Raw genomic sequence first — 25,169 nt, 5'->3', positions numbered from 1 at the left:
GGGGAATGGGAGGAGCGAGAGTATCCAGAGCAGAGGAGAGAATAGTATTATAGGAAGAGACAGCCTCATTGACAGACCTGAATAACATAGTGGTAGAGAAGAGATTTGAAACACTGGAGGACAGAGTAGAAGGGTCAATAGCCTGAAGATTCCTAAATTTATTGGTAAAGATTGGATGGGACTGGGGAGGAGGGTGGTTAAGTGTGAAAGTTATCAGATGATGGTCAGAGAGGTGAAGAGTTGAGGCACAGAAACTGGAGAGTGAGCAGTTTGAGAAGAGGATAAGATCAAGACACAGTGGCCATTCTGGCGAGTGGGGGCAGTGGAGCACAGCTGAAGATTGAAAGAGGATGTTAAAGCAAGAAACTGCGAAGCATAAGAGTCAGAGGGATCATTAGCATGAATGTTAAAATCCCCAAGAATGAGGGAAGGAGATGAAGGTTCAAGAAAGAAGGAAAGCCAGGCATCAAAGAGTGAGAAAGGAAGAAAGGGACTTATCAGGGGGTCGATAAATGACTGCTACTCGGAGAGGCAGAGTAGCAAATAGACGGAAGGAGTGGACTTCGAAGGAAGAAAAACAGTGAGACTGGGGTGAAAGAAGAGGTTGAAAGTAGTAGCCCGACACCACCTCCGTGGCCAACCAAGCGAGGAGTATGGGAGAAAAGAACCTCCATGGCATAGGGCCGAAACTAAAGCAGAGCCTTCAGGGTAAAGCCAAGTTTCAGTTAGGGCAAGCAGATGGAGAGTAGAAGATGGATGTAGGAAAGTTTGTTACAGACAGAGCGGGCATTCCACAGAGCGCAAGAGAAAGGCAGGGAAGAAGGGGGAAGAGAGGAACAGAAATTAGATTGGAGATATCATGGTGTGACCTGCACAAATAGGATGAGAGCTGATGTGGAGGACCAGGATTGGGATTAATCAACGAAACAACCATCTTTCGAAAATCTCTGAAAACATTCTTCTTCAACAAGGCCTACAATGAGAACATATAACCTCACTAAGTCAACCTCACCAGCCCAAATCAATTATAAAAGCCCACCTTCTATAACTACCCCAATCACTCTCTTCCTTCTTCCCTTCCCTGATTGCCATACATTACCAACTATATCTGTTATCCTGATATGATGTTAACAAATCTATGTAAGCCACATTGAGCCTGCAAATAGGTGGGGGAATGTGGGATACAAATGCAAAAATAATAATTAATGTCCCCAGCGGACAGCAGGAGAAGGAGCAAGGGAGTATGGAGAAGAGTAGGAGAGGTATGACGACAGCGACAAAGGCGAAATGTACTCAATAGAAAGGAGATGGATAACTGGAAGGAAGGAAACGTTGAAGGTTGAGAGCCAAGAAAAAGGAAGAGGAAAAAAAGATGGTGAGATGATGAACACAGAGGGTGGACAATATGTGCCTGCAGTGTACAGTGGTTTCAGATGGAGAAACAGATTAGGAAGGGACAGTACCAAGAAGAAAAAGTGTACTGCAGCCATAAGTAGTAACTAGGAGAAAAATGCCCCGCGCGCCGGCACCTAGAGCGGAGGCCCTGAGTGGGTCGGAGTGGACCTGGGAGTCATAGTAACATAGTAGATGATGGCAGAAAAAGACCTGCACGGTCCATCCAGTCTGCCCAACAAGATAACTCATATTTGCTACTTTTTGTGCATACCCTACTTTGATTTGTACCTGTGCTCTTCAGGGCACAGACCGTATAAGTCTGCCCAGCACTATCCCCACCTCCCAACCACCAGTCCCGCTTCCCAGCACCGGCTCTGGCACAGACTGTAGAAGTCTGCCCAGCACTATCCCCGCCTCCCAACCACCAGCCCCGCCTCCTGAACTTAAGCTCCTGAGGATCCATTTCTTCGGCACAGGATTCCTTTATGCTTATCCCACGCATGTTTGAATTCCGTTACCGTTTTCATTTCCACCACCTCCCGCGGGAGGGCATTCCAAGCATCCACTACTCTCTCCGTGAAAAAATACTTCCTGACATTTTTCTTGAGTCTGCCCCCCTTCAATCTCATTTCATGTCCTCTCGTTCTACTGCCTTCGCACCTCCGGAAAAGGTTCTTTTGCGGATTAATACCTTTCAAATATTTGAAAGTCTGTATCATATCACCCCTGTTTCTCCTTTCCGCCAGAGTATGGAGAAATTAGATCTTACCTGCTAATTTGCTTTCCTTTAGTCCCTCCGGACCGGACCAGTATTTTCTCAGTCTCCACCTGCTGGTAGGCGAGCACAACCCATCAGTCCAATCCTGGTCCAGTCCGGAGGGACGCTAAGGAAACATGTTTAGTTCAGCAAGTCTCTCCTCATACGTCTTGTAATGCAAATCCCATACCATGCTCGTAGCTTTTCTTTGCACCGCTTCAATTCTTTTTACATCCTTAACAAGATACGGCCTCCAAAACTGAACACAACACTCCAGGTAGGGCCTCACCAACGACTTATACAGGGGCATCAACACCCCCTTTCTTCTGCTGGTCACACCTCTCTCTATATAGCCTAACAACCTTCTAGCTACTGCCACCGCCTTGTCACACTGTTTGGTCGCCTTCAAATCCTCAGATACTATCACCCCAAGATCTCTCTCTCCGCCCTTACCTATCAGACTCTCCCCGCCTAACACATATGTGTCCCGTGGATTTCTATTCCCTAAGTGCATCACTTTGCATTTCTTCGCATTGAATTTTAATTGCCAAACCTTAGACCATTCTTCTAGCTTCCTCAGATCCTTTTTCATGTTTTCCACTCCCTCCCGGGTGTCCACTCTGTTACAGATTTTAGTATCATCCGCAAATAGGCAAACTTTACCTTCTAACCCTTCGGCAATGTCACTCACAAATATATTGAACAGAATCGGCCCCAGCACCGATCCCTGAGGCACTCCACTACTCACCTTTCCCTCCTCCGAGTGAATTCCATTCACCACCACCCTCTGGCGTCTGTCCGTCAACCAGTTCACCACTTCAGGGCCTATCTTCAGCCCATTCAAGTATATTTAAGAGCCTCCTGTGGGGAACCGTGTCAAAAGCTTTGCTGAAATCTAAGTAGATTACGTCCATAGCTCGTCCCTGATTCAATTCCCCTGTCACCCAATTGGCACGATTTCCCTTTGGTAAAACCATGTTGTCTTGGATCTTGCAACTTATTGGCTTCCAGGAAATTCACTAGCCTTTCCTTCAGCATCGCTTCCATTACTTTTCCAATAACCGAAGTGAGGCTTACCGGCCTGTAGTTTCCAGCTTCTTCCCTATCACCACTTTTGTGAAGAGGGACCACCTCTGCCGTTCTCCAATCCCTCGGAACCTTTCCTGTCTGCAAGGATATATTAAACAAATCTTTAAGAAGACCCGCCAAAACCTCTCTGAGCTCCCTCAGTATCCTGGGGTGGATCCCGTCCGGTCCCATGGCTTTGTCCACCTTTAGCTTTTCAAGTTGTTGATACACACTTTCTTCCGTGAACGGTGCTCTACCCACTTCATTCTCATTTGTACTATTTCCAGTCCATCACGGTCCTTCTCCAGAATTTTCTTCTGTGAAAACAGAACAAAAGTATCTATTTAGCAAATTTGCACCCCGGAGAAGGCCGTAAAGGATATGCAGATGAGCTGCAAGTCCTCCACAGCACCTGAAAGGCAGCCGGTGGTAGACCTGGGCACCTCTCAGCCGAGGAAAGGCTTACCAGGGGTTAGGCCAAAGCCAGCATTCCTCCCCGAGGGTCGCCTGATCACTCAGAACTGCAAAAAATCGGTGGGGGTTTTTTTCAGGCAAACAGCACCAACCCCCCAAAGGCCTACCCTCTAGATATGGGGCTGAACAGGAACTCACCATCTGCCAGAGACTGAGAACTATTGGCTGGTTCAGGGCTACACAAGACCCTTAAAGGCTGATGTCATACACCCAGTAGTGCTCAGTCTCCTTCTGCTGGTAGGAGAGAAAAGGAAATTTTCATATATTGAGCCTCCAGTACATACAACTTTATCTCGTGCATATTCACTGTGGTTATCCTGAAACTGGCTGGTTATGCTGTGCCTATGACAGGTTTTGGAAGCCCTGGTCTACACCATTTCATCCTCATATTTTATGATTGAGACCACTGACCATTTATTAACCATCTTCTGAATTTTGGCACACCTAGGTGACTTCAAGGAGCTGCCCATACCTGGATAAGGGCCCCACAAGGCTTCCCAATTCCCTGCCCGTTCCCCCAACCCCAACAGTCATAACAGTCTGATCACTAAAAACCAACCTGTTCAAAAAGGCATACCACAATGATCTATCCTAAATTCCAGATAACAAAACTTATACCAGAACTGGACAAAACTGAACCCTCGATACTTGATTGCTTAATTTACTCTGTCACCATTGAACTTTAACGCAATACCACTTTATTTCTCATTCCGAAAATGAACTCTCTATACCCGACTGCTTAAAGCACTCTGTCACTTACGAACTTTAATGCAATACCACTCTGTATTTCTCATTCCGATAATGGCGATCGCCACTACAGCATAATGTAAGCCACATATGTGGGAAAATGTGGGACACAAATGCTTTAACAAATCTTTTTAAAAGGTGCAGTCTAGAACCACTAATCTCAAGAACCTAGACTGTATTTGTCATGACAAATACACAATTTTCAAATATAATACTCACCCAGGTGGTATTCCTGGCATCCCTGGAGGTATTCCTGGCATCAATGGTGGAACAGTAGGCATCAGCGGTGGTATACCTGAAAAATATGAACCATATGTTATTCATTCCATTAGGATTTAAACCAAGTGTATCACTCCAACCACAACATTGGGGGGGGGGGGGGGGGGGGGGGAAGAAACATGTCCAAGAGGTATTATATAACTTTCCGAGATCAACTATACAACTTCACAAAAATGGCCACCACTTTACATTGGAATTAGTTTTACATACTTTATTCCATCTTGTTTCTATCAACAACAAAAACACACTTTATAATTAAGTCTTCAGTTTAGCAAGCTCTTAAGATGATGTAATAATGCTATTTACAGTGTAAGATGGAAAACGTATCCTGATAATTCTCTTTTCTTTAAATCCCAGCAGGTGAATCCAGAAACTTTGGTTATGACTAATAGCAGGAGGCGAGAGGGGACAACAAACTGAACTCTATTATATAGGATGGAATGCTCCCTGGTCAGTTAGTATGTCTCATAATAAAGCAGAAGGAACAATTAGGATACAGACATTTCTTCTTCACAGAAATGAGGCATGAACAATATAGTAAATGAACTATAAAAAGAGCACCTTGTACAACAACCTAAACAGAGAAATGGACTAAGAAGAGTATGACACGATAGAGGGCGGGTTTCTGGATTCATCTGCTATGATTAAAGGAAAGAAAATTATCAGGCAAGACAATTTTCCTTCCTTGTCAGCAGTACATGAATCCAGAAACTTGTGGGATGTAACAAAGCATTCCTCAAACAGGGCAAGAATCGAAGACACCCACGGAAAGTACCAATGCACCAAAGGATGCTTCTGACCAAGCTGAAATGACAAGCGATAATGCTCGGAAAAGGTATGCTAAAAGGATATGTAGCAAAACAGTGAACTGTAAAAGTTGTAAACAGCAAACAGTAACAAGTAAAATAGCAAGGACTCAGTATCAAAGCTAACAACACTTTTTTACTACCTAAGTAGTACCTAGGGAGATCAAGAAAAGTAACTGCTCACGGGATTTGAACAGGGTCTCAGAACTGAGGTCTACCCCCTCCACACTCCCACTGAGACTGGACAGTACTGATAGAATTGAAAAATGAACTTGCGGAGCTACTGTTAGTAATATGTAATTTATCTTTAAAATCAATATGTAATTTATCTTTAAAATCGAGCGTGTTACCAGAAGTTTGGAGGGTGGCCAATGAAACGCCGATTTTTAAAAAAGGTTCCAGAGGAGATCCGGGAAATTATAGACCGGTGAGCCTGACATCGGTGCAGGGCAAAATGGTAGAGACTATTATAAAGAATAAAATTACAGAGCATATTCAAAAGAATGGATTAATGAGACAAAGTCAACATGGATTTAGTGAAGGGAAATCTCGCCTCACCAATCTACTATATTTCTTTGAAGGGGTGAACAAATATGTGGATAAAGGTGAGCCAGTCAGTATTATATATCTGTATTTTCAAAAGGCGTTTGACAAAAAGACTACAGAAGATAATGGAGTCATGGGATAGGAGGTAGTGTCTTATGGTGGATTAAAAACACGTTAAGAGATAGGGAACAGAATAGGGTTAAATGGTCAGTATTCTCAATGGAGAAGGGTAGTTAGTGGGGTTCCCCAGGGGTCTGTGCTGGGACCGCTGCTTTTTAACATATTTATAAATGACCTAGAGATGGGAGTAACTAGTGAGGTAATTAAATTTGCTGACAACACAAAGATATTCAAAGTTGTTAAATTGCAAGAGGATTGTGAAAAATTACAAGAGGACGTTACGTTACTGGGAGACTGGGCGTCTAAATGGCAGATAACATTTAATGTGAGCAAGTGCAAAGTGATGCATGTAGGAAAGAGGAACCCAAATTATAGCTACGTCATGCAAGACTGCACGTTAGGAGTCACTGACCAAGAAAGGAATCTAGGTGTCATCGTTGATGATACGTTGAAACCTTCTGCTCAGTGTGCTGCGGAGGCTAAGCAAGCAAATAGAATGTTAGGTAATATTAGGAAAGAAACGGGAAAACAAAAACAAGGACATTATAATGCCTTTGTATCACTCCATGGTGTGATCGCACCTCTAATATTGTGTTCAATTCTGGTCATCGTATCGAAAAAAGATATAGTGGAATTAGAAAAGCAACAGAGAAGAGCGACAAAAATGGTAAAGGGGATGGGACAACTTCCCTGGGAGGAAAGGCTAAAGCAGCTGGGTTTCTTCAGCTTGCAGAAAAGATGGCTGAGGGGAGATATGATAGAGGTCTATAAAATAATGAGTGGAGTGGAAAAGATAGACGTGAAGCGTCTGTTTACTCTTTCCAAAAATACTAGGACTAGGGGGTATTCAATGAAGTTACAATGTAGTAAATTTAAAATTAATCGGAGAAACTTTTCTTTACTCAACTGTAATTAAGCTCTGGAATTCGTTGTCAGAGAATGTGGTAAAAGCAACCCAGCTTAGCGGGGTTTTAAAAAGATTTGGACGGCTTCCTAAAGGAAAATTCCATAGACCATTATTAAAATGGATTTGGGGGAAACTCACTGCTAACTTCTGGGATAAGCACCGTAAAATGTTTTGTACTTTTTTGGGATCTTGCCAGGTACTTGTGACCTGGTTTGGCCACTGTTGGAAACAGGATGCTGGGCTAGATGGACCTTTGGTCTGTCTCAGTATGAAAATACTTATGTACACCATTTATAAATATATTAAAAAGCAGCAGTCCCAGCACAGACCCCTGTGGAACTCCATTATGTACCCTTCTCCATTGAGAATACGGACCCTACTCTGTTTTCTATCTTTTAACCAGTTTTTAATCCACAATAGAACACTACCTCCGATCCCATGAATTTCCAATTTCCTCCCCAGAAGACCCTGGGCCCACTTCCGACCGGGACTGGAAGGCTAGACAAAAGCCTGCATATCACTCGGGTGAAAGGCAGAGAACTCCCCTGGGGAACTGCTCTGTACACTTCCAAAGAGTCCAATGGAAAAGCAGCGGACCCCTGCCTGAACCGCTCCCCCGCCATGAACGTCAATCAACATAGAAGAGTTTCCCGCCGAAAAGTGAGCACTCCAGAGCGCAGTAAGTTCCCCGCTCAAAAATAGGTCCGCTTCAAGTGTCTGAAACCTGACCACTGCAGAGAGCAGCCAGTTCCCCGTTCAAAATGGAACTGCTGCAGCAGCCGAACTCGAGAAGCAGCCTTTTTTCTTTTTAAAACAACTCCTTGGCTCCATGGTTCCAACACAATGCAAGTAAAGCTAAGATATTTACCTTTAGCAGGTATTCTCTGAGGACAACAGGCCTCATTCTCACAAGTGGGTGACGCAAATCTGCGACAACCGGTCCAGCATTTTGCCAAAGCTAAAGAGAGCTTTGTGGAGCGCGAGCACCTTCCCGCCAGTTGCGCAAATGTGGTCTTGTCAGTTTAATACAAAAGCAAAAAATGTAAAAATGACCAAGGAGACAACTCCAAGGGGGAGGTGGGAGGGATTATGAGAATATGAAGCTTGCTGTCCTTGGAAAATACCTGCTACAGGTAAGTATCTTTGCATTCTCCGAGGACAAGCAGACTTCTATCTTCTCACAAGTAGGGGAATTTCTAGCACCCAGGCTCACCGAAAACAACAAACATTGGTCAACTGGACCTCACAATGGCAAGGACATAACAGATTAACCTGAAACTATATACAATCTGAATGAGAGTGCAGCCTGGAACAGAAAAATACAGGTCTAAGAGGGTGAAGTTGGATTCTAGACCCCAAACAAATTCTGCAACACTGTCTGCCCGAGCCGACTGTTGCGTCGGGAATCCTGCTCAAGGCAGTAGTGACAGAAACGTGAGTACTGAAGACCACGTCGCAGCCTTGCAAACTTCTTGAATGGAGGCAGACCTAAGTGGGCTACCGACGCAGCCATGGCTCCGACATTATGAGCAGCCTGGGCAAAAGTGAAGGAAATGCAATATGCCTGCCAAATTGAAATGGTGCATTTCCTGATGGTGACCCCCCCCATCATGTTGAAATCAAAAGAAACAAAAAGCTGGGTGGACTGTTGGTGGGGCCTTGTCCGCAGCTCCTTGTGACTCTGGGCAAGTCACTTAACCCTCCATTGCACCATGTAAGCCACATTGAGCCTGCCATGAGTGGGAAAGCGCGGGGTACAAATGTAACAAAAATAATAAAAAAATAAAATATAGTAGGCAAATGCTCTCTTGCAATCCAAGGTGTGCAATTTGCTTTCGCCAGAATGGACATGAGGTCAGGGAAAGAATGTTGGCAAGACAATCGACTGGTTGAGATAAGAACAAAAGAACATAAAAGAGTAGCCATACTGGTCCATCTAGCACAGTATCCTGTTTTCCAAACAGTGGCCAAGCCAGGTCGCAAGTACCTGGCAGAAACCCAAATCGTGGCAACATTCCATGCTTCCCATGTCTGTCTACTTTTCTTCCAGGAATCTGTCCAAACCATTTTTAAACCCAGATACGCTAGCCGCCGTTACCACCTCCTCCAGCATACAGTTCCAGAGCTTATCTATTCATTGAGTGAAAAAATATTTCCTCCTATTTTTTTAAAAGTATTTCCATATAACTTCGAGTGTCCCCTAGTCTTTGTACTTTTGGAAACAGTAAAAAACAAAAACAAAAAAATTCGATTTACTTCTACTTGTTCTACACCATTCAGGATTTTGTAGACCTCAATCGTATCTCCCGTCATCCATCTCTTTTCCAAGCTGCAGAGCCCTAAGCTCTTTAGCCTTTCCTCATAGGAGAGCTCTATCCCCTTTATCATTTTAGTCGCTCTTCTTTGAACCTTTTTTTTTTTTTTAATTCGGCTATATCTTTTTTGAGATACGGCGACCAGAACTGAACGCAACACAAGATGTGGACGAACCATGGAGCGATACGGACACATTACAGTATTTTCGGTTTTATTCACCATCCTTCTCTTTCCCTATGCATAATCTACCATCTCTTCATCTCCTTTTAGCCCTGTTCGCAGTTCTCTCTCAAGCCCCCCTCCCTTTCCTTCAAAGTCCGGCATCTCTCCTTTCTCCCGGCTCTCTCAAGCCCCCCTCCCACTTGTACACAGCCTTGCGGCTCACTCACTCCCCCCCCATGCACCTGTACCCACACCACAAACTCTCCTCTCCCAGATCTAACCACAAGTCTCCCGTTTCTCACACCTCCCTCCCCCCAGCAGTACCTTTTGAAACGGGAAGTCTTTGGCCCTGCAGGATGAAAGAGTCAGGTGGCGCAGCTTCCTGTTTGCAGAAGGGGCGGGCCAGATCAAAGGGGAGGCGTGGGGCAGGCCGCAGGCAGCCTTTCAGTACAGCTGCCGAGGGAAGGGAGCAAGTGATGCTGGGCAGCAAGTGATTAATTATTAAGCGCAATTTAAAAATGTAAATGTGTTGATCACGGCATTAGCTATCATTTACAAGCTCCCCTTGTTGTAATATTAATATTCTGCTCTAATATTTCAATTCTTAAATAAACTTCAAACTACCTGGATGCATGCTTGCTGCGCCTGGAACAGGATGCATTCCAGGCTGTGTCATTGGGGGTATGTACGTCTGCTGAGGTTGAATTGGTTGCTGCTGAAATGAGGTTGAAGCTGGAGAATCATCATCATCATATTCATCTGAATCATCTTGATTTAATTTCTTTTTCTGGCTCTCAGCTACGGAAATAAAAAAAAATGTTCAGCCATTTAAAGCATGGATAACATTATGGTACTCTTTTTAGAGTACACTGCAACCAATGAACAATATTTATAGCACTATGTAAAATAACCAAAAAAACAGAAGGCTTTGTAAGTGAATGACAGCTAATGAAATTGAAAACTGTGGCATAACCAAAAAAAAAAAATTGTTTTGGATTTCTTTAACAGCATGGAACACCAGACTGAAACCATTAACTTATATAAATTTGATAATCACCTGACCTATAATTCAATGCAATTATGTAAAAGCTATGGAAAAAGATACAAAAAAATAAAATTATTAAATGACACCTGGTGAAGTTCACCAGAGGATGACTGACTGCCTCCATCCATCCAGCAATCTTCCCAGCCTGACACCATCATCTCCCTCACTGACGTTTGGGTTGTGCTCTCCAGGCTGTAGAATTCTGTCATCAGCCCCTTTAGCCACTGAAGTCACACAGCAGAGTCATCAACACAAACACTATTTCACCAAAGAACAAGTCAGGGTTCAGCAGAACCAGGCAAGTCTTGATTTGGCTCAAGGATCAGAATTCCGGAAACACTGCCCAAGCTCTTGGTGAGAGTATGAAAGCCCAGCTCTTTCAGTACTGTCAAGGGTCTCATTATGGTTCCCTTTTTTCTTTGTGATCTTAAGTTTACTTTTATGTGATTATTACTTTCTATGTCATTTTAGGCAATCTTGTGCAAAGTTCAGAAAAAAAATTAGAAATGCTATAACATTACACTAAAAATGAATTTACCAATAACTCACTAATAAAAAGATATAAAAATATTTTTATACCACTCAAAAACATTACTGAAACTAAAGATCTCACCTTGCGTTTTCTGTTCAAGTAATCTTCTTCTTTCATCCATATCCTTTTCTGGAATACCTTCCATACCATAAATTTCTAATTCAATGTCTGTCCTCCCAGGGATAGCATTGGGTACAGCATCTATTGTTTCTTTATGTACCTATCAATAATTACAAGTATTTAAAACTCCCACATAGCACACAATCATATGTACACGAGGTAAAGAAACCGTAAAAAGCTCACCTGCATGCAATGTATAGCTAAACCAGGTCCCGTATATAATTTCTTGTGGCATATATGACATTTAAAGTGTTTCGCTTTTTGATGCTGAATAAGAATTTTCTCATCATCAAAATCTCTGTTACAATACCTGCTCAGAGTCAAGGAAATTAGAAGTTTGAAATGCTTAAACCAGCACAAGGAGTAGTGTAATGGTTACAACAGCAGGCTGAGAACTAGGAAGGAGAAGTTAAGTCTTACCTGATAATTTCTTTCCATTAGTCCTTCCCACTATTCCAGAACCTGTGGGATAGTAGTGTCCATCAACCAAGCAGGTGGAGATACAGAACAGAAAACTGAGCCGAGACATCTCTCTTGGTATCCAGTCCAGCTCCTCAGTATTTACTTAGCAAACAGTAAGGAGAAACTCAGAATAAAGCAACAACTTTACAAAATACCCTAACCTAACACTAATCAGGCGAGCAAACGTGTGGACCTCTTCTCTGGGCAACTTGTAGAGAACAAGAGATATACAGGAAACACAATGCAAGGTGACAGTCATTTGACCCATTCGCACTGACTAAATATCTCGAAACCTCGGGTAAGTCTATAGCTGAAAGGACTAATGAAAAGTAAATAACCAGGTAAGCCCTAATTTCCTCTTTCATTACGTAACTTCCCACTATTCTAGAATCTGTGGGATATCCAAAAGCAAATCTATCCTGGCGCTGCCGCCAACCTGAGAACCGAAGCCCCAAAACTAGCTTCTGAGCGTGCCGCAACATCCACCCTGTAGTGCTTGGCAAAGGTATGCAGTGTCAACCATGTTGCCACCTTGCAAATATCCGCTGGAGACAGTAAGTTAGACTCCTTCCATGATGTCGCTGTACACCTCATAGAATGAGCTGAAGGCCTGAGGAGCCTGCTTTCCCGCATAAGGTATTCCACATTGCCCTGAGCTCCAAGCAATTTATCGACCACCTAGATTCCAGTTCCGTCCAGGTGTGCTGTGCCAGATGGAACTTGTAATGAGTTCCCCAACTCAACTTGCTGGGATCTGTTGTCACCACCTCCCATTGTGTTATCGGAAAGGGAGCCCCAACAGTCAAATTCCTGGGCGACAACCACTACTGCATACTCTGTCTGGCAACCAGCGTCCAACAACAATGAAGGTTGTCCTTCTGTGATACCAGAGACTGAGAGAAGAGATTCTTGTAAGGGCTGCATATAAGCCTTTGCCCATGGCTCCACTTCCATTGCCACCAAGAATCTGGATGTAGTCCCAGACTCTGAGCCTGCCTTGACTGAGGAGAAGACAAATCTGTTGAATCACCCTGACCTCCTGCACTCCGTGAGGAAGATCCTCTCTCGTGCTGTGTTGAACAGAACGCTCAGATAATTCAGCACCTGCGATGGAGTTAGACTACGCTTTATCCGTTGAAGCCATGCTGTCCAAACTGGACAACGCATAAATAAGCCAGTTGAGATAGGGTGAACTCAGATTCCCTGGCACCGGAGGGCCAACATCACCACCACCATAAACTTGGTAAACATTCTTGGAGCAGTGGCAAGACTGAAGGGCAAAGCCCTCAAATAAAGTGACAGCACAGCACCACAAGACGTAGAAACCTCTGTGGCGGCCATATTGGTACGTGCAAGTACGCTTGCTTGAGATCAAGGGCGGTGAGAAATTCTTCTGCTTGAACCGAGGCTATGACTGTTCTTAGTGTTTCCATGAAAAAGCAGGACATCTGGAGGCAGTGGTTTAGAACTTTGAGATCTAAGACCAATCAAAACATTCCTTCCTTCACTGGAACAACGAAGTAGATGGAGTATCTGCCTTGTTCCTGATCAGCCTGGGGAACTGGAACAATGGCCCAGAGCTCCAGCAAAGAACCTACAGTGGCCTGAACCTCGACTGCCTTGGTTTCCTGCGAGAAAAAAAAAAAAGGAGCAAATGGGCAGAATTCCAACTTGTAACCTTCTGTAAGAATATCCAGAATCCACTGGTCTGATGTGAGAGGAGTGGCGTACTGGTTAGGGTGGTGGACTTTGGTCCTGGGGAACTGAGTTCGATTCGTGGCACAGGCAGCTCCTTGTGACTCTGGGCAAGTCACTTAATCCTCCATTGCCCGCCGCATTGAGCCTGCCATGAGTGGGAAAGTGCGGGGTACAAATGTAACAAAAACAAACAAAACAAACACTCTCCACCCTAAACTACAGCAACTCTGACTGTCCCTGCTTCAGTAAACAGGCCTCAAGAGCGAGCAATATAAACTTTGGAGAATGCAGCTGAATGCTCTGTCAGACCCCGAGGCTGTAAAATGGCAGCTGTGCTCTATTCATGATCAGCCAGAGGCTGCTCCTCACTGCTAGTCGGCTCCGAAAAAATGGTGCCCGCTCCTGCGTTATCCTGCATCAAACTGTGCACCAGCCCTGTGGGAGACCCCAGAGACCCTGGCATATTTGGATGCTGCGCCAAATCCAAAGATGTGCTGCCACCATCTGTTTCCTCCATGTTTTGCAGGATTCCTGGCTTGCATGCACTGTAACACCCCGACGCTGGCCGGCAGGTCCCACAGTGGGAACACCATTTAACTGCTTCCATGGGAGTTGCCATTTACCCCACTTGTCACAAGAGGTGTCAGGATCCCTACCCTGCACCAAGTACAACTTGCAGCCCTCCCAGCAGTTCTGAGTCAGACTTGCCACTGCCGGCTGCTCCCCCCCCTCCCCCCCCCCCCCCCCCCCCCCCCCCCCCCCGCGCACACAGTCTCCACAAGTCTTACCACAAATGAGAAATGCTCAAGGCTGATACTCTGTCCCACACTCTCCAGCAAACCTTTCCTTCTCTTTTCTTTATTTTTTTAGGTTGTTGTGCTGGAAAAGGAAAGTTCCACAAGAAACAGGAGAGGAGAAGGGACTCTGAAGATTCAAGCCACCTGCAAAGTTAAACTGGGGACCAGTTGACCACCTGGACCAGGAACAAATCACACAGAACCAGAGGCTGGAGATAGAAAACACTAAGCAGTTGGACTGGATGCCAAGAGATATGCCTCAGATCAGTTTTCAGTTCTCTATCTCCACCTACTGGTTGATGGACACAACAATCCCACAGAATCTGGAATAGCAGGAAGCTACATAATGGAAAGCAAGGTAAGAATCCCAATGAAATTTTTTTGTTCCTGGGCAAGTCACTTAACCATCCACAGCTTCAGTTGCAAACTTACAGGCCCTTTTACTAAAAATGCAGTTAAGTGTTTGCACATACCACAGCTCAACTGCAAAAGTTAAGGTGAAATAAGTGCTAAGCCTTGCATTTACCAGGTAGACTAACACACATATACACCATGATACCTGCAGTGGCAGATAATGGCCCACGCTAATGTGGTGCCAACCCAAAGCAAATACAACCCCCCCCCCCCCCCCAAAAAAAAACCCTACTGTTATGATGCACTCCTAACACCCCTGCCAAAGCAACAAAGTCTGGCTCCAAGCACAGAGCCATTCTCTCCCCCTACTCTCACAGGATTTATCTGGGGTCTCCGTGGTAGTAGTGTACATACCCAGAGGACAGCAGTACCCCCCCTACTCCTGCCCCAGTACTGTGCCAAGTTCAAAATGGCACTATAGACCCCTACAAAAGTACCTACTCTCACGAACCATCACTAAGCCATCCTTCCACGTAAGACAAGTGCAGGCATGACAGCTTGCTTTTGACACCAAGTCACCTCTCATGCCTATGACACTCCCCACATTAACCACCTACTGTCGGGTTTTTCTTTTTACTGCACTGGCTGGTTTTAATGCACAGTAACCACTTAGGTTTGCGCTAGCTGAGTAATGCCGTTTAGCAAAAGGATCCCTCTGGGTACAAAAAAATACTTAGCATACCTGAATATAACTCGAACTACAAGAAATATATGAGCTAAATCCAAATTCATTACTCCCCCCTTTGTGGGGGGGGGGGCATACATTTACAATTCAAACATAATAAATATTTTCATAAATATAATTGCATTGTCATTCAACTTAACAGCCAGATTAAACCAACTTTTTTTTTTTTGGTCTACTGCATTGTCTAAATTTCAAGGTTAGTATTTCTTGCATTTTTTCCCTCCTAATATTATTAGTAAGTTAAAAAAAAAAAACTTAACTGAAACAATTAGTGCTGTACCAAATATTCAAATGAGTCAATTTAGCCCCAAATACATTATTTGTATTCAGCAGAATGATTTAAATTTGAATACGAATAATTCAGGGCTCTACTGTGCTAAATCCTACCAAAATAAAAACACTTGATCTCTGACTTCACATTACTTCTTTTATGTTAAAGCTCAAGGCCCAATACTCGTATTCAGTACAGCTCTAGAAACAGTATCCACAGGCCTTTCATCACCAATGCCTTATTTCACACTTTCTTTCCCCAACTCCATATGATGTATATATGGAATCACAATAAAGTGTAGCAGCACCCCAATTTTGAGACTCGCAACTATGAAAATGGATGAATGAACGATTCCAAAAAACCTAATGCATCACCAGAAAAAAATAATATAAACAAACAGAAAAGCAGAATAGACGTGGCCACGTTTCGCCATCAGGCTGCGTCTGGGGTAAAAATAAAAATAAAACAAAATTCAATAAGACCATACATACAAATAATATAACATTCTACTTCTAAAACCAATGTGAAATATACTATGCTAGAAACGTATATAGATTATCACCATACATTTAAATGCATTGGTGATAATCTATATACGTTTCTAGCATTGTATATTTCACATTGGTTTTGGCCACGTCTAGTCTGCTTTTCTGTTTATGCTTTTGTGCAGTTTTGTGCCTTTTTCCTTTGCTTTGTTCACCAGAAAATAGGCATGCCTAGAAAAAAAAAATGGTGAAGAGGACCTTAAAAGTATTACCACTAACAATAACGATTTCTAAAAGGCTAGCAGGCATACACCCTATCTATACACCCTCACCAGTCAGTATTTTCCATCGTTTTGGGTGCCACAGGCTTGATGAAAAAGAACTTCCAAGCGCACCTGGATAAATCGCTTATACGTGTTACATCTTATGAACTCTAGAAAAAAAAAAACTCTCGGAAATAATGCAAGTACTACGGTGAACATTAGCAGTAAATATGAGAGACTATGATGGGTCCGGGTAAAACTAGTATCCCGCGGACCACCAGGACCCCTCAAAACTCCTTGGGGCTCCCGATTCTTTATGTGGGGAACATTCGTTCGTTATTTGCAACCTTCAGGCTTCTCCAGCGCCTTCCTTCTTCCCTATTCCCTTCCTTGATCGCTACACATCATTAACTGTATCTGATATCACAATGTTAACAAATCTATGTAAGCCACATTGAGCCTGTAAATAGGTGGGGGAATGTGGGATACAAATGCAATAAATAATAATAAATAATAGCCATAATATCTCTCATAGTGCCTACACAAAGAACGGGCTGTGAAGAGGTTGAAAGCAGCATAATTCTACTCAGAAACAACGGTTTCACCTATCGAGGAAATCAACAACATATGCTGGGCCCCAATTCCCACCCGTCTCCTCCCTACCCAAGGCGCAACCCAGGAAACCGGAAAGGATACCAGCACCAAGGCTTCAGCTGCTTCTTCTTCTTTCTTCCCATGGCTGTCGAAGAAGAAAAGGCAAATTCACAGAGACAAACGACGACCGAAACCACTCCCAAGCTTCCCAGAAGGCGAAAGAGAGGGCAGCGGACACAACAACAGCCTAATAGATGAAACTGCAAATAGCGAGGAACAAAATGGCGCCGAGCTCCGAGTCCCGACTTGCACTGCGCGCGCTCAGGCTCTCTCCCCCTCCCTGCCTCGACAAGAGAGCGCGGGAACGAGGCGTGACGACGAGAGAGAATCACTGGCGGAGCTCGCGCTGGGCGTGACGTCGGTGACGTCAGCGCGCTCTGTAGCCCCTGGCCCTGGCTGGGATTGGCTGGCCTGGCGAGCGTAAAGTTCTGGTGTCGTTGAAGTGACTGTGTCAGCTTGTTCGGGGGCCTTGCCTAGCCCTCTCGGCCTCGGACCATGTTGGCGACCCAGACTTCATTGCAGGAGTCTATTGACGATGAGGAGAAAGAGACGGAGAGCGAGGAGGGGCTGCTGGAGGACCGTAGGAGGCAGATGACAAGCTATTACTCGCTCTATGTGTACGACACCAGCAGGTGAGAGACGCGGCTGGGTTTGTGCTGGAGGGCGCCAGGCGTTCCTATCTCATCTAAGAAGACTCAACCCATCTAACCAGTTAGGTTTTCAGGATACCCACAAGGAATGTATGCTATGTGTGTATCTTTTATTTTTATTTATTAGGATTTATTTACCACTATTTTGAAGGAATTCATTCAAGGGGGGTGTACAGTAAGAATAGATCAAACGAGCAATAGGCAATAACAGCAGTAAAAATATTCAAATAACAATACAAAGTGTGGCATAGTATACTATTTACAATGTCAACACAGTACGTAATAAGAACATTTTAATTGATAGTGAATGGTAAAGCAAAGATGGAACATATCATAGTAACATAGTAGATGACGGCAGAAAAAGACCTGCATGGTCCATCCAGTCTGCCCAACAAGATAAACTCATATGTGCTACTTTTTGTGTATACCTTACCTTGATTTGTACCTGTCCTTTTCAGGGCACAGACCGTATAAGTCTGTCCAGCACTATCCCCGCCTCCCAACCACCAGTCCCGCCTCCCACCATCAGCTCTGGCACAGACCGTATAAGTCTGCCCAGCACCATCTCCGTCTCCCGCCACTGGCTTTGCCACCCAATCTCGTCTAAGCTCTTTAGGATCCATTCCTTCTGAACAGGATTCCTTTATGTTTGTCCCACGCGTGTTTGAATTCCGTTACTGTTTTCATTTCCACCACCTTCCGTGGGAGGGCATTCCAAGCATCCACTACTCTCTCTGTGAAAAAATACTTCCTGACATTTTTCTGGAGTCTGCCCCCCTTCAATCTCATTTCACGTCCTCTCGTTCTACCTCCTTCACATCTAGGTAAGAGAGAAAGTAAGGTGACTGATTTAAAGAAAGTTGCACATGAGGTCTGAGAGATCTTGAAGTCATAGTGTGCAAATTTATCTCATACATATTCATTGTGGGTATCCTGAGAATCTGCCTGGCTAGGTAGGTCTTGAGGACTGCTGAGAACCACTTATCTAGATAAATCTGTGATTGGTTTCCTGCAAACTCTGCGGCATAGGTAGCTGCTCCTCAGCAGCTTGCATCCAGACAGTATTGGTTTTATGTATTGGCTACAGAACTGGGAATAAAAAAGCCTTGGTAAATAAGGTCTATATAGTTGGGAACACTGGAACTGATGATATTTCTGATGATTCTGTGCTGCAGAAGGGTATGTACAAAATGGAGGTTTGTAGAGGGGTATAGCAGGGGTGTGTACAAAGAAGCGTGGGCATAGGTGGCAGAATGGGGTGGGCCACTGAGGCCATGGTGCTATATTGGTAACATATTGGCGGATCCAACAACTAGAGAGCTTTGGGGCAGACTTGTACCCATGGGGGTGCTCAGCACTCACAGCACCTGCAGAGCCGGCTACTAATGTTGAGCACACTCCATCTGTATCCAGAGAGCAGTAATTTGTGCTCTTGGGCACCCCCAGTCATTTCCAAGTGTTGGTTCCTATCTGTGGAAGATGGTTTGGTTGATCCCTTCAACCAAAAAGGTGTTCTGCTGCCCCTGGGTGTGGCACAGAATAGGAAAATTTGGGATGAATGCATAAGGAGGCGTTGATTTCCAGTGCAAGTATATGTAAAAGGGGGTGTGAAGCTGAATGTGCCTGTTATTTAGTGGACTAAACACATAAACAGACCTTCATGGTTTCCAAAAAGACAAATCAAAAATGAAACCTCAAAATCTCCCAGTGAGGAAATTCAATTAGAATAATAGTATCACACAGTGATACTCAACTGATAATGGAGCCAGTTATTATCGGTTTCTGTTATTACTAATGGGGGGAAAAAGAACCAATGTAAAAAAAAAAAAAAGAAAAAAAAATCTCCAAACAGTAGAGAAAAACAGTTGGTTCCAAAAAATCCAACCTCAAGTCTTACCAATTAATTAGAAACCACAAATGAATGTAATGTGAAAAATATAACAGCTCAGGACTGTGTTAAAAAAAAATACAAAAAACTGGTAGTAAACTGCAGACATATGTCAATACAGCAGATCCTCAAAATCAGCAGAGCAAACTGTCTATATCCAAATTCTTATCAGAGTCCACGATTCCTTCTGATTCCCTCCGATAAAGTCTTTTAATAGAAGGAGAAATTAGATCTTACCTGCTAATTTGCTTTCCTTTAGTCCCTCCGGACCGGACCAGGATTGGACTGATGGGTTGTGCTCGCCTACCAGCAGGTGGAGACTGAGAAAAAACTCTGACTCTAGAGAGCCAATAGGAGCCCTGGCCATGTGACCTTAGCCTCAGTATTTGAATAACAAAGCAGGAAAGAAAGAAAGACCTTCTGTGCCGTATGGAATCCTAGCAGCCACAACTTCCTCGGCAAAGCCAAGTACTAGAGCTCACCAGCAACTCTCACCAGAGAAGTGGTATGGCCCCTTATGCATTAGAGCTCACCAGCAACTCTCACCAGAGAAGTGGTATGGCCCCTTATGTATTAGAGCTCACCCGCAACTCTCCGCAGAGAAGTGGTATGGCTCATTTGTATTATAGCTCACCAGCAACTCTCACCAGAGAAGTGGTATGGCTCATTTGTATTATAGCTCACCAGCAACTCTCACCAGAGAAGTGGTATGGCTCATTTGTATTATAGCTCACCAGCAACTCTCACCAGAGAAGTGGTATGGCTCACTCGTATTATAGCCGACCAGCAATTCTCACCAGAGAAGAGGTATGGCTCACTTGTATCATAGCTCACCAGCAACTCCCCCCAGAGAAGTGGTATGGCTCACTCGTATTATAGCCGACCAGCAATTCTCACCAGAGAAGAGGTATGGCTCACTTGTATCATAGCTCACCAGCAACTCCCACCAGAAGAGAGGTATGGCTCACTCGTATTATAGCTGACCAGCAATTCTTACCAGAGAAGAGGTATGGCTCACTCGTATCATAGCTCCCCAGCAACTCTCACCAGAAGAGAGGTATGGCTCACTTGTATTATAGATCACCAGCAATTCCCACCAGAGAAGTGGTATGGCCCTTTAAAGCTGTACAGATATCTACCAAGATACATATAAACATATACCAGGAACGGAGCCCACCAGCAACTTCGACCAGAGAAGTGACATGGCTCACTTAAAATTCTATCTACACACGCTTCTGGCTTAATTGCTTGTTTGTGGTGGTTGTTATTTTTTTTTTTATTTTTTTTTTTTTTTTTATTCATTTTGTATTGATTTATTGATTTTTTTTTTTTTTTTTTTTTTTTTAATATTCCGTTGAACAGATGACGAAAATGGGAGGGGCCTGGTCCGGTCCGGAGGGACTAAAGGAAAGCAAATTAGCAGGTAAGATCTAATTTCTCCTTCCTTAGCGTCCCTCCGGACCGGACCAGGATTGGACTGATGGGAAGTACCAAAGCAGTAATCTTACGGGAGGGACAGACGTTGAGAACGCGGTAGAGTCCCTTAAAACACCCAAACTAGGATGAATAACGAGCCGAAAGCTTGACGATCCAAGAGCCACCAACAAACTAAACAGGATGACTACAAAGCCAGAAAACTGAAAAGTCCAAGCGACGCTGAACATGCCCCCTACCAAGGGCCGCTATATATTGTTCCCTACCGCACTATTAGTACAGCGCAAAGGACAGACAGAGAGTCGAGAAAAAACGACTGAACGAAAGAAGGCAAAAGTAGAGACGGAGCCGCCTTGAAACAAACAAACAAAAAATCTGCAATGAATCTACCATTCCTGCAGATATCCTAGACCCTTGCCAACCTAGCAACAGATTGGAAGTATGTAAAGGCTGTCAGTGAGAAAGTACCTGATCACTTGAAGCTAAAGAGGTAAAAATAAGAGTGCAGTTAAATAAATCAGCCTAGAATAAAATACCATGCAGGAGAAGAAGGTACCTAAATTCCTGCTGCAAACTAGACTGAAGGTCCCAATCAACTGCCAGCCGCTGCAGTTAAGACAATATGAAGAAAACATATCTCAGAGCGCAATTCAAATGAGAGAGAAAGAATCGTCTGTAGCTGTTGCCTCTGCAAGCAGATCACCTGAGACTCTTGTCGTAGACCCCAATTAGTGGAAACGGGAATAAAACAACAGTAGACACTTGTCCGTACCTTTTATCTGTTAGATACATATAGGAGTCCATAAACCACTACACAGTTCCAGGAATAACATGCAGAGAATGTTTGTACGTTTAGGAATCTAGGCAGGTGCTCATGGCCTGGGTTGGCCGTGGACAGAAAGCTGGGCTCGATGAAACCTTTGACCTTTTCCCAGTGTGGTATTACATATGTACTTATGTAGTAGACTATATATATACGATGTAGCCACCAAAAACTGTCCACTGTGTATATTCTCCAGGCATACCTGCAGGAAGGATGCTCAATCTCAACCACCAGACCCGTGTTGCACTATTGAGAATACAGAGGCCAACTGAGCTGAGGGAATACCATCCAAGATAAATATCCGGGTGCGAGAGGGCATGTATCCGTGCCACTGACGAATCTTTCCAGCAAGAGACTAAGTGAGAAATATGGGAGGTCAGAGCAAAACCAAAAGGTTCTAGAACTGGGACATCCCATTAAGGTACCCTCTGCTGACAACGCCCAGAAGGAGAGAGTCTAGCACGGAGAAATCAAGGAGGAAAAACCCACACAAAAAAAATACACATAAGGTTCTCTTATTTATTTATTTATTTCCATTATTCCAATGCCCCTGAAATTGACGGAGTGAAAAGTTGCCAAAGGAGACTACCGAGACTCCAAAGAGAATGCAGAAGAAATTCCTTCTTGGGAGCTAGAAAGAAAAATTGTACTCTGCAAAATAGAGGCAGGAAATGGCCAAAGGCCCAAGATCATCAAGAAAAAACATAAAGTGGGATGCTTGAACTTGACTAAACAAAGAGAGAAAAAACAGAGATATGAAATGAAATCTAATGAGATCCCATGAAAGCTCAAAAGAGAGATCAAATGAGAGACCTGGCTACATTCACCACGTAACCTAGAGTCTGTCCGAAATGCACCACCCGTTGCTTGACGTGAGAACTCTGCCAATAAGATTGTCTCTAATGAACCGGTCGTCTAGGAAAGGATGAAACGAGAAGCCTTGCTTCATGAGCGCCACTGCTACTACGACCATAACTTAAGTGAAAGTGCGCGGAGCCGCCGCTAGACCGAAGAGCAGGGCAAGAAAACTGGTAATGAGGACCTTCTCAACATCCTTTTTGTATCATGGTCATCTCTCCTCCCATACTGAGATGTACCAAGATGAATGTGGTATTTGCCACCTGTATGGACCCCAACTGAGAACAGGATGGTGGGCTTGACGGAATCTTAGTCTTTCCCCGTATGACAAAACTCATGTACCGATAGCAAAAATGCACAGGAAGTGAAAAAAAAAAAAATATATATATATATATATATGTGAAACGGACAAAAGTGGTGAAATTTTGTGCCACAGCCTTTCTGGTGAAGGCAATGGAAACAAGACTGTATGTGACTTCACTAAAGTTTGAGACAAGAACATAAGATCTCTAAGGAAGAGATAGTGGGTGCTATGAACGAGCATACCGGACAAAAACCAGAATGTTTACAAACTGTTAATGCGGTATTAATAGAAAAAACTATAAATGACCTCATATGTTCTGTAATTACCAGAAAACAGCCAAGATGAAAAAATGAGAGGTTCACGCCAGGTGGAAAAGTAGGGCAAATATGAATAAAGCATGCCCTCAAAGGCAGCTACAAAATTGGGCGCTTAGTAGCCCAGACTGTCCCTCAGGGAATACAAAAGAGCTATAGATCCCCATGGCCTCTGAACAATGCACCCTATGTCATAGAAAAAATTTATTAAGTTTTTAAAACACTGTAGAATACTATAGCCATGGAAATAAGATATTATAGCAAGAATTGTAGAGCACCAATCATTGACTATTAGATTCTTATCCGCCATCATCTACTATGTTACCATTCTGAGGTAAATCCTGCTAACAGAAAAGGTGGTGGATTAGCACAGCAGCCTGTTGGCGAAGGTGGAGGAGACAATACTGTGTCTAAATTCAAGAAAGCTGGAGACAAGAATATAAGATCTCTAAGGAAGAGGAAGGGATAGTAGATGGTATGTATAGGCATACTGGACCAAACCATAAAGTTTACCATCTGCCAATGCTGAACTGATAGTGAAGATAAAAAACTCCATTAGATGGTTTGAGAACCTTCCACTATCGTTAAGGGGGAAATATGCAAAATGAAAAAGTGACCTCATTGTCTAAGTGGTCATCTGTCCTGTAACTATCAGAAGAAAGCCAAAATTAAATATGAGAGGGTTCAAGACAGTTGGAAAAGAGGGAGGACATGAACCAAGCATTCCTGTAGCTGAGTGATTGGGAGCTTGATAGACAGGGCAGTCCCCCAGAGAACATGAGAGAGCTTATATATATTTTTTTGGCATCAAAAACAATCTACTCTATGCCTATAGATAAACATTCTTAAATTCTGCCAATGAGAGAAATGCTTAAAAGGAACAAACTCTGTGTATACAAAAATTAAAATCATAACCTTGTCAAAACTGACATTACAACCTTGCAGAATTTCCATAGACTCAAGGCAGAAAAAGAATAAAAAATATGGTAACCGCAACACTGGGAAACCAGAGAGAAAAATAATCCTGGAATATAGAGCAAGCAGCCTCAAACCATTTGTGCTAATGGAGTGCATAAATGCGTTCTTTTGTTCTCATTCGTATAATTTGTTGTTGTAGATTTAAATTACGGACTGCCACACATAACACCGAGCCCTGCGTGGAGCAGTACACATAACACAGAGCACTGCGATCTGAAGGAGCAGGCTGCAATACAGAAAACCACTCTGGCGCTGACAAAAAACATGCTGCAGCCTCTCCTGCATAATGGAGCTCTCTACATCCAAATAAAAACACTTCGCGTCGTGGGAAACAAACAAAATGGGCACCGCACTCGCAGAATTCGCGGGAGCGGCATCCGGAGGTGCACCTGACCCGTCCAGACTGCTACAGCAGACCGCGACGGCAAGGAACTCTGGGCTGACAACTGAAGCCCCGAAAACGGCGAAAGAGAAGGTCCCGACGCACCCCCCAGCGGTGTACAATATTTACAAGAGCTGGAAGAGGAGATCCCCCGACGCTGGCATACAGCGTAGCGTCTCAGCTTCTCGGACATGACGGTAATGCGCGTGCACGCGCGTACCCGATTCGCGCCAAAATCTTTTTTTTTTTTTTTTTTTTTTTTTTGAAGCCCTGTTCCGCCGAACAAACCGCTAAAATTAAAACTGACCCACAAAAACCGAAGGAAGAGCAATAACCAGCCAAGAAAACTCCTCCAAATTACTGCTGCCTCTTTTTTTTTTTTTTTTTTTTTTTAAACAGCTAGACAATATAGACACCCAAAATAGCAACCAGAGCTGCCTGCTCGTTAAAGTAATGGGGAAAAACACAGAGCTGCCTGCTCGTGATTTAGCTTGCTCTTTAAAATGCTCATAAGTTTTAACTTTCTATAGTGGCT

The 25,169-nt window shown here is 43.8% G+C and overlaps 2 protein-coding genes across 6 annotated transcripts in view; one reads left to right on the top strand and one right to left on the bottom strand.

The window, feature by feature from the left end:
* Positions 1-17,119, bottom strand: part of ZNF207 (zinc finger protein 207) — a 60,084-nt gene extending 42,965 nt beyond the window's left edge. For all 3 annotated transcript variants that reach the window (XM_030208410.1, XM_030208411.1, XM_030208412.1), the window contains exons 1-5: positions 17,046-17,119; positions 11,458-11,584; positions 11,236-11,374; positions 10,202-10,375; positions 4,661-4,736 (exon numbers count right to left, since the gene is read on the bottom strand). In XM_030208410.1, coding sequence (XP_030064270.1) covers positions 4,661-4,736; positions 10,202-10,375; positions 11,236-11,374; positions 11,458-11,584; positions 17,046-17,086 — 557 coding nt within the window. In that variant the 5' untranslated portion in view covers positions 17,087-17,119. The remainder of the gene's footprint in view (positions 1-4,660; positions 4,737-10,201; positions 10,376-11,235; positions 11,375-11,457; positions 11,585-17,045) is intronic.
* A 331-nt stretch (positions 17,120-17,450) lies between these two features.
* LOC115473452 (protein Njmu-R1-like) overlaps positions 17,451-25,169 on the top strand; it is a 39,214-nt gene continuing 31,495 nt past the window's right edge. For all 3 annotated transcript variants that reach the window (XM_030208414.1, XM_030208415.1, XM_030208413.1), the window contains exon 1: positions 17,451-17,635. In XM_030208414.1, the coding sequence (XP_030064274.1) occupies positions 17,499-17,635 (137 nt within the window). In that variant the 5' untranslated portion in view covers positions 17,451-17,498. The remainder of the gene's footprint in view (positions 17,636-25,169) is intronic.

The sequence above is a fragment of the Microcaecilia unicolor genome, chromosome 6 (genome assembly GCF_901765095.1).
Source record: "Microcaecilia unicolor chromosome 6, aMicUni1.1, whole genome shotgun sequence".
NCBI classification, from domain to species: Eukaryota; Metazoa; Chordata; class Amphibia; order Gymnophiona; family Siphonopidae; genus Microcaecilia; species Microcaecilia unicolor.
This window is presented reverse-complemented; position numbering and strand designations above follow the sequence as displayed.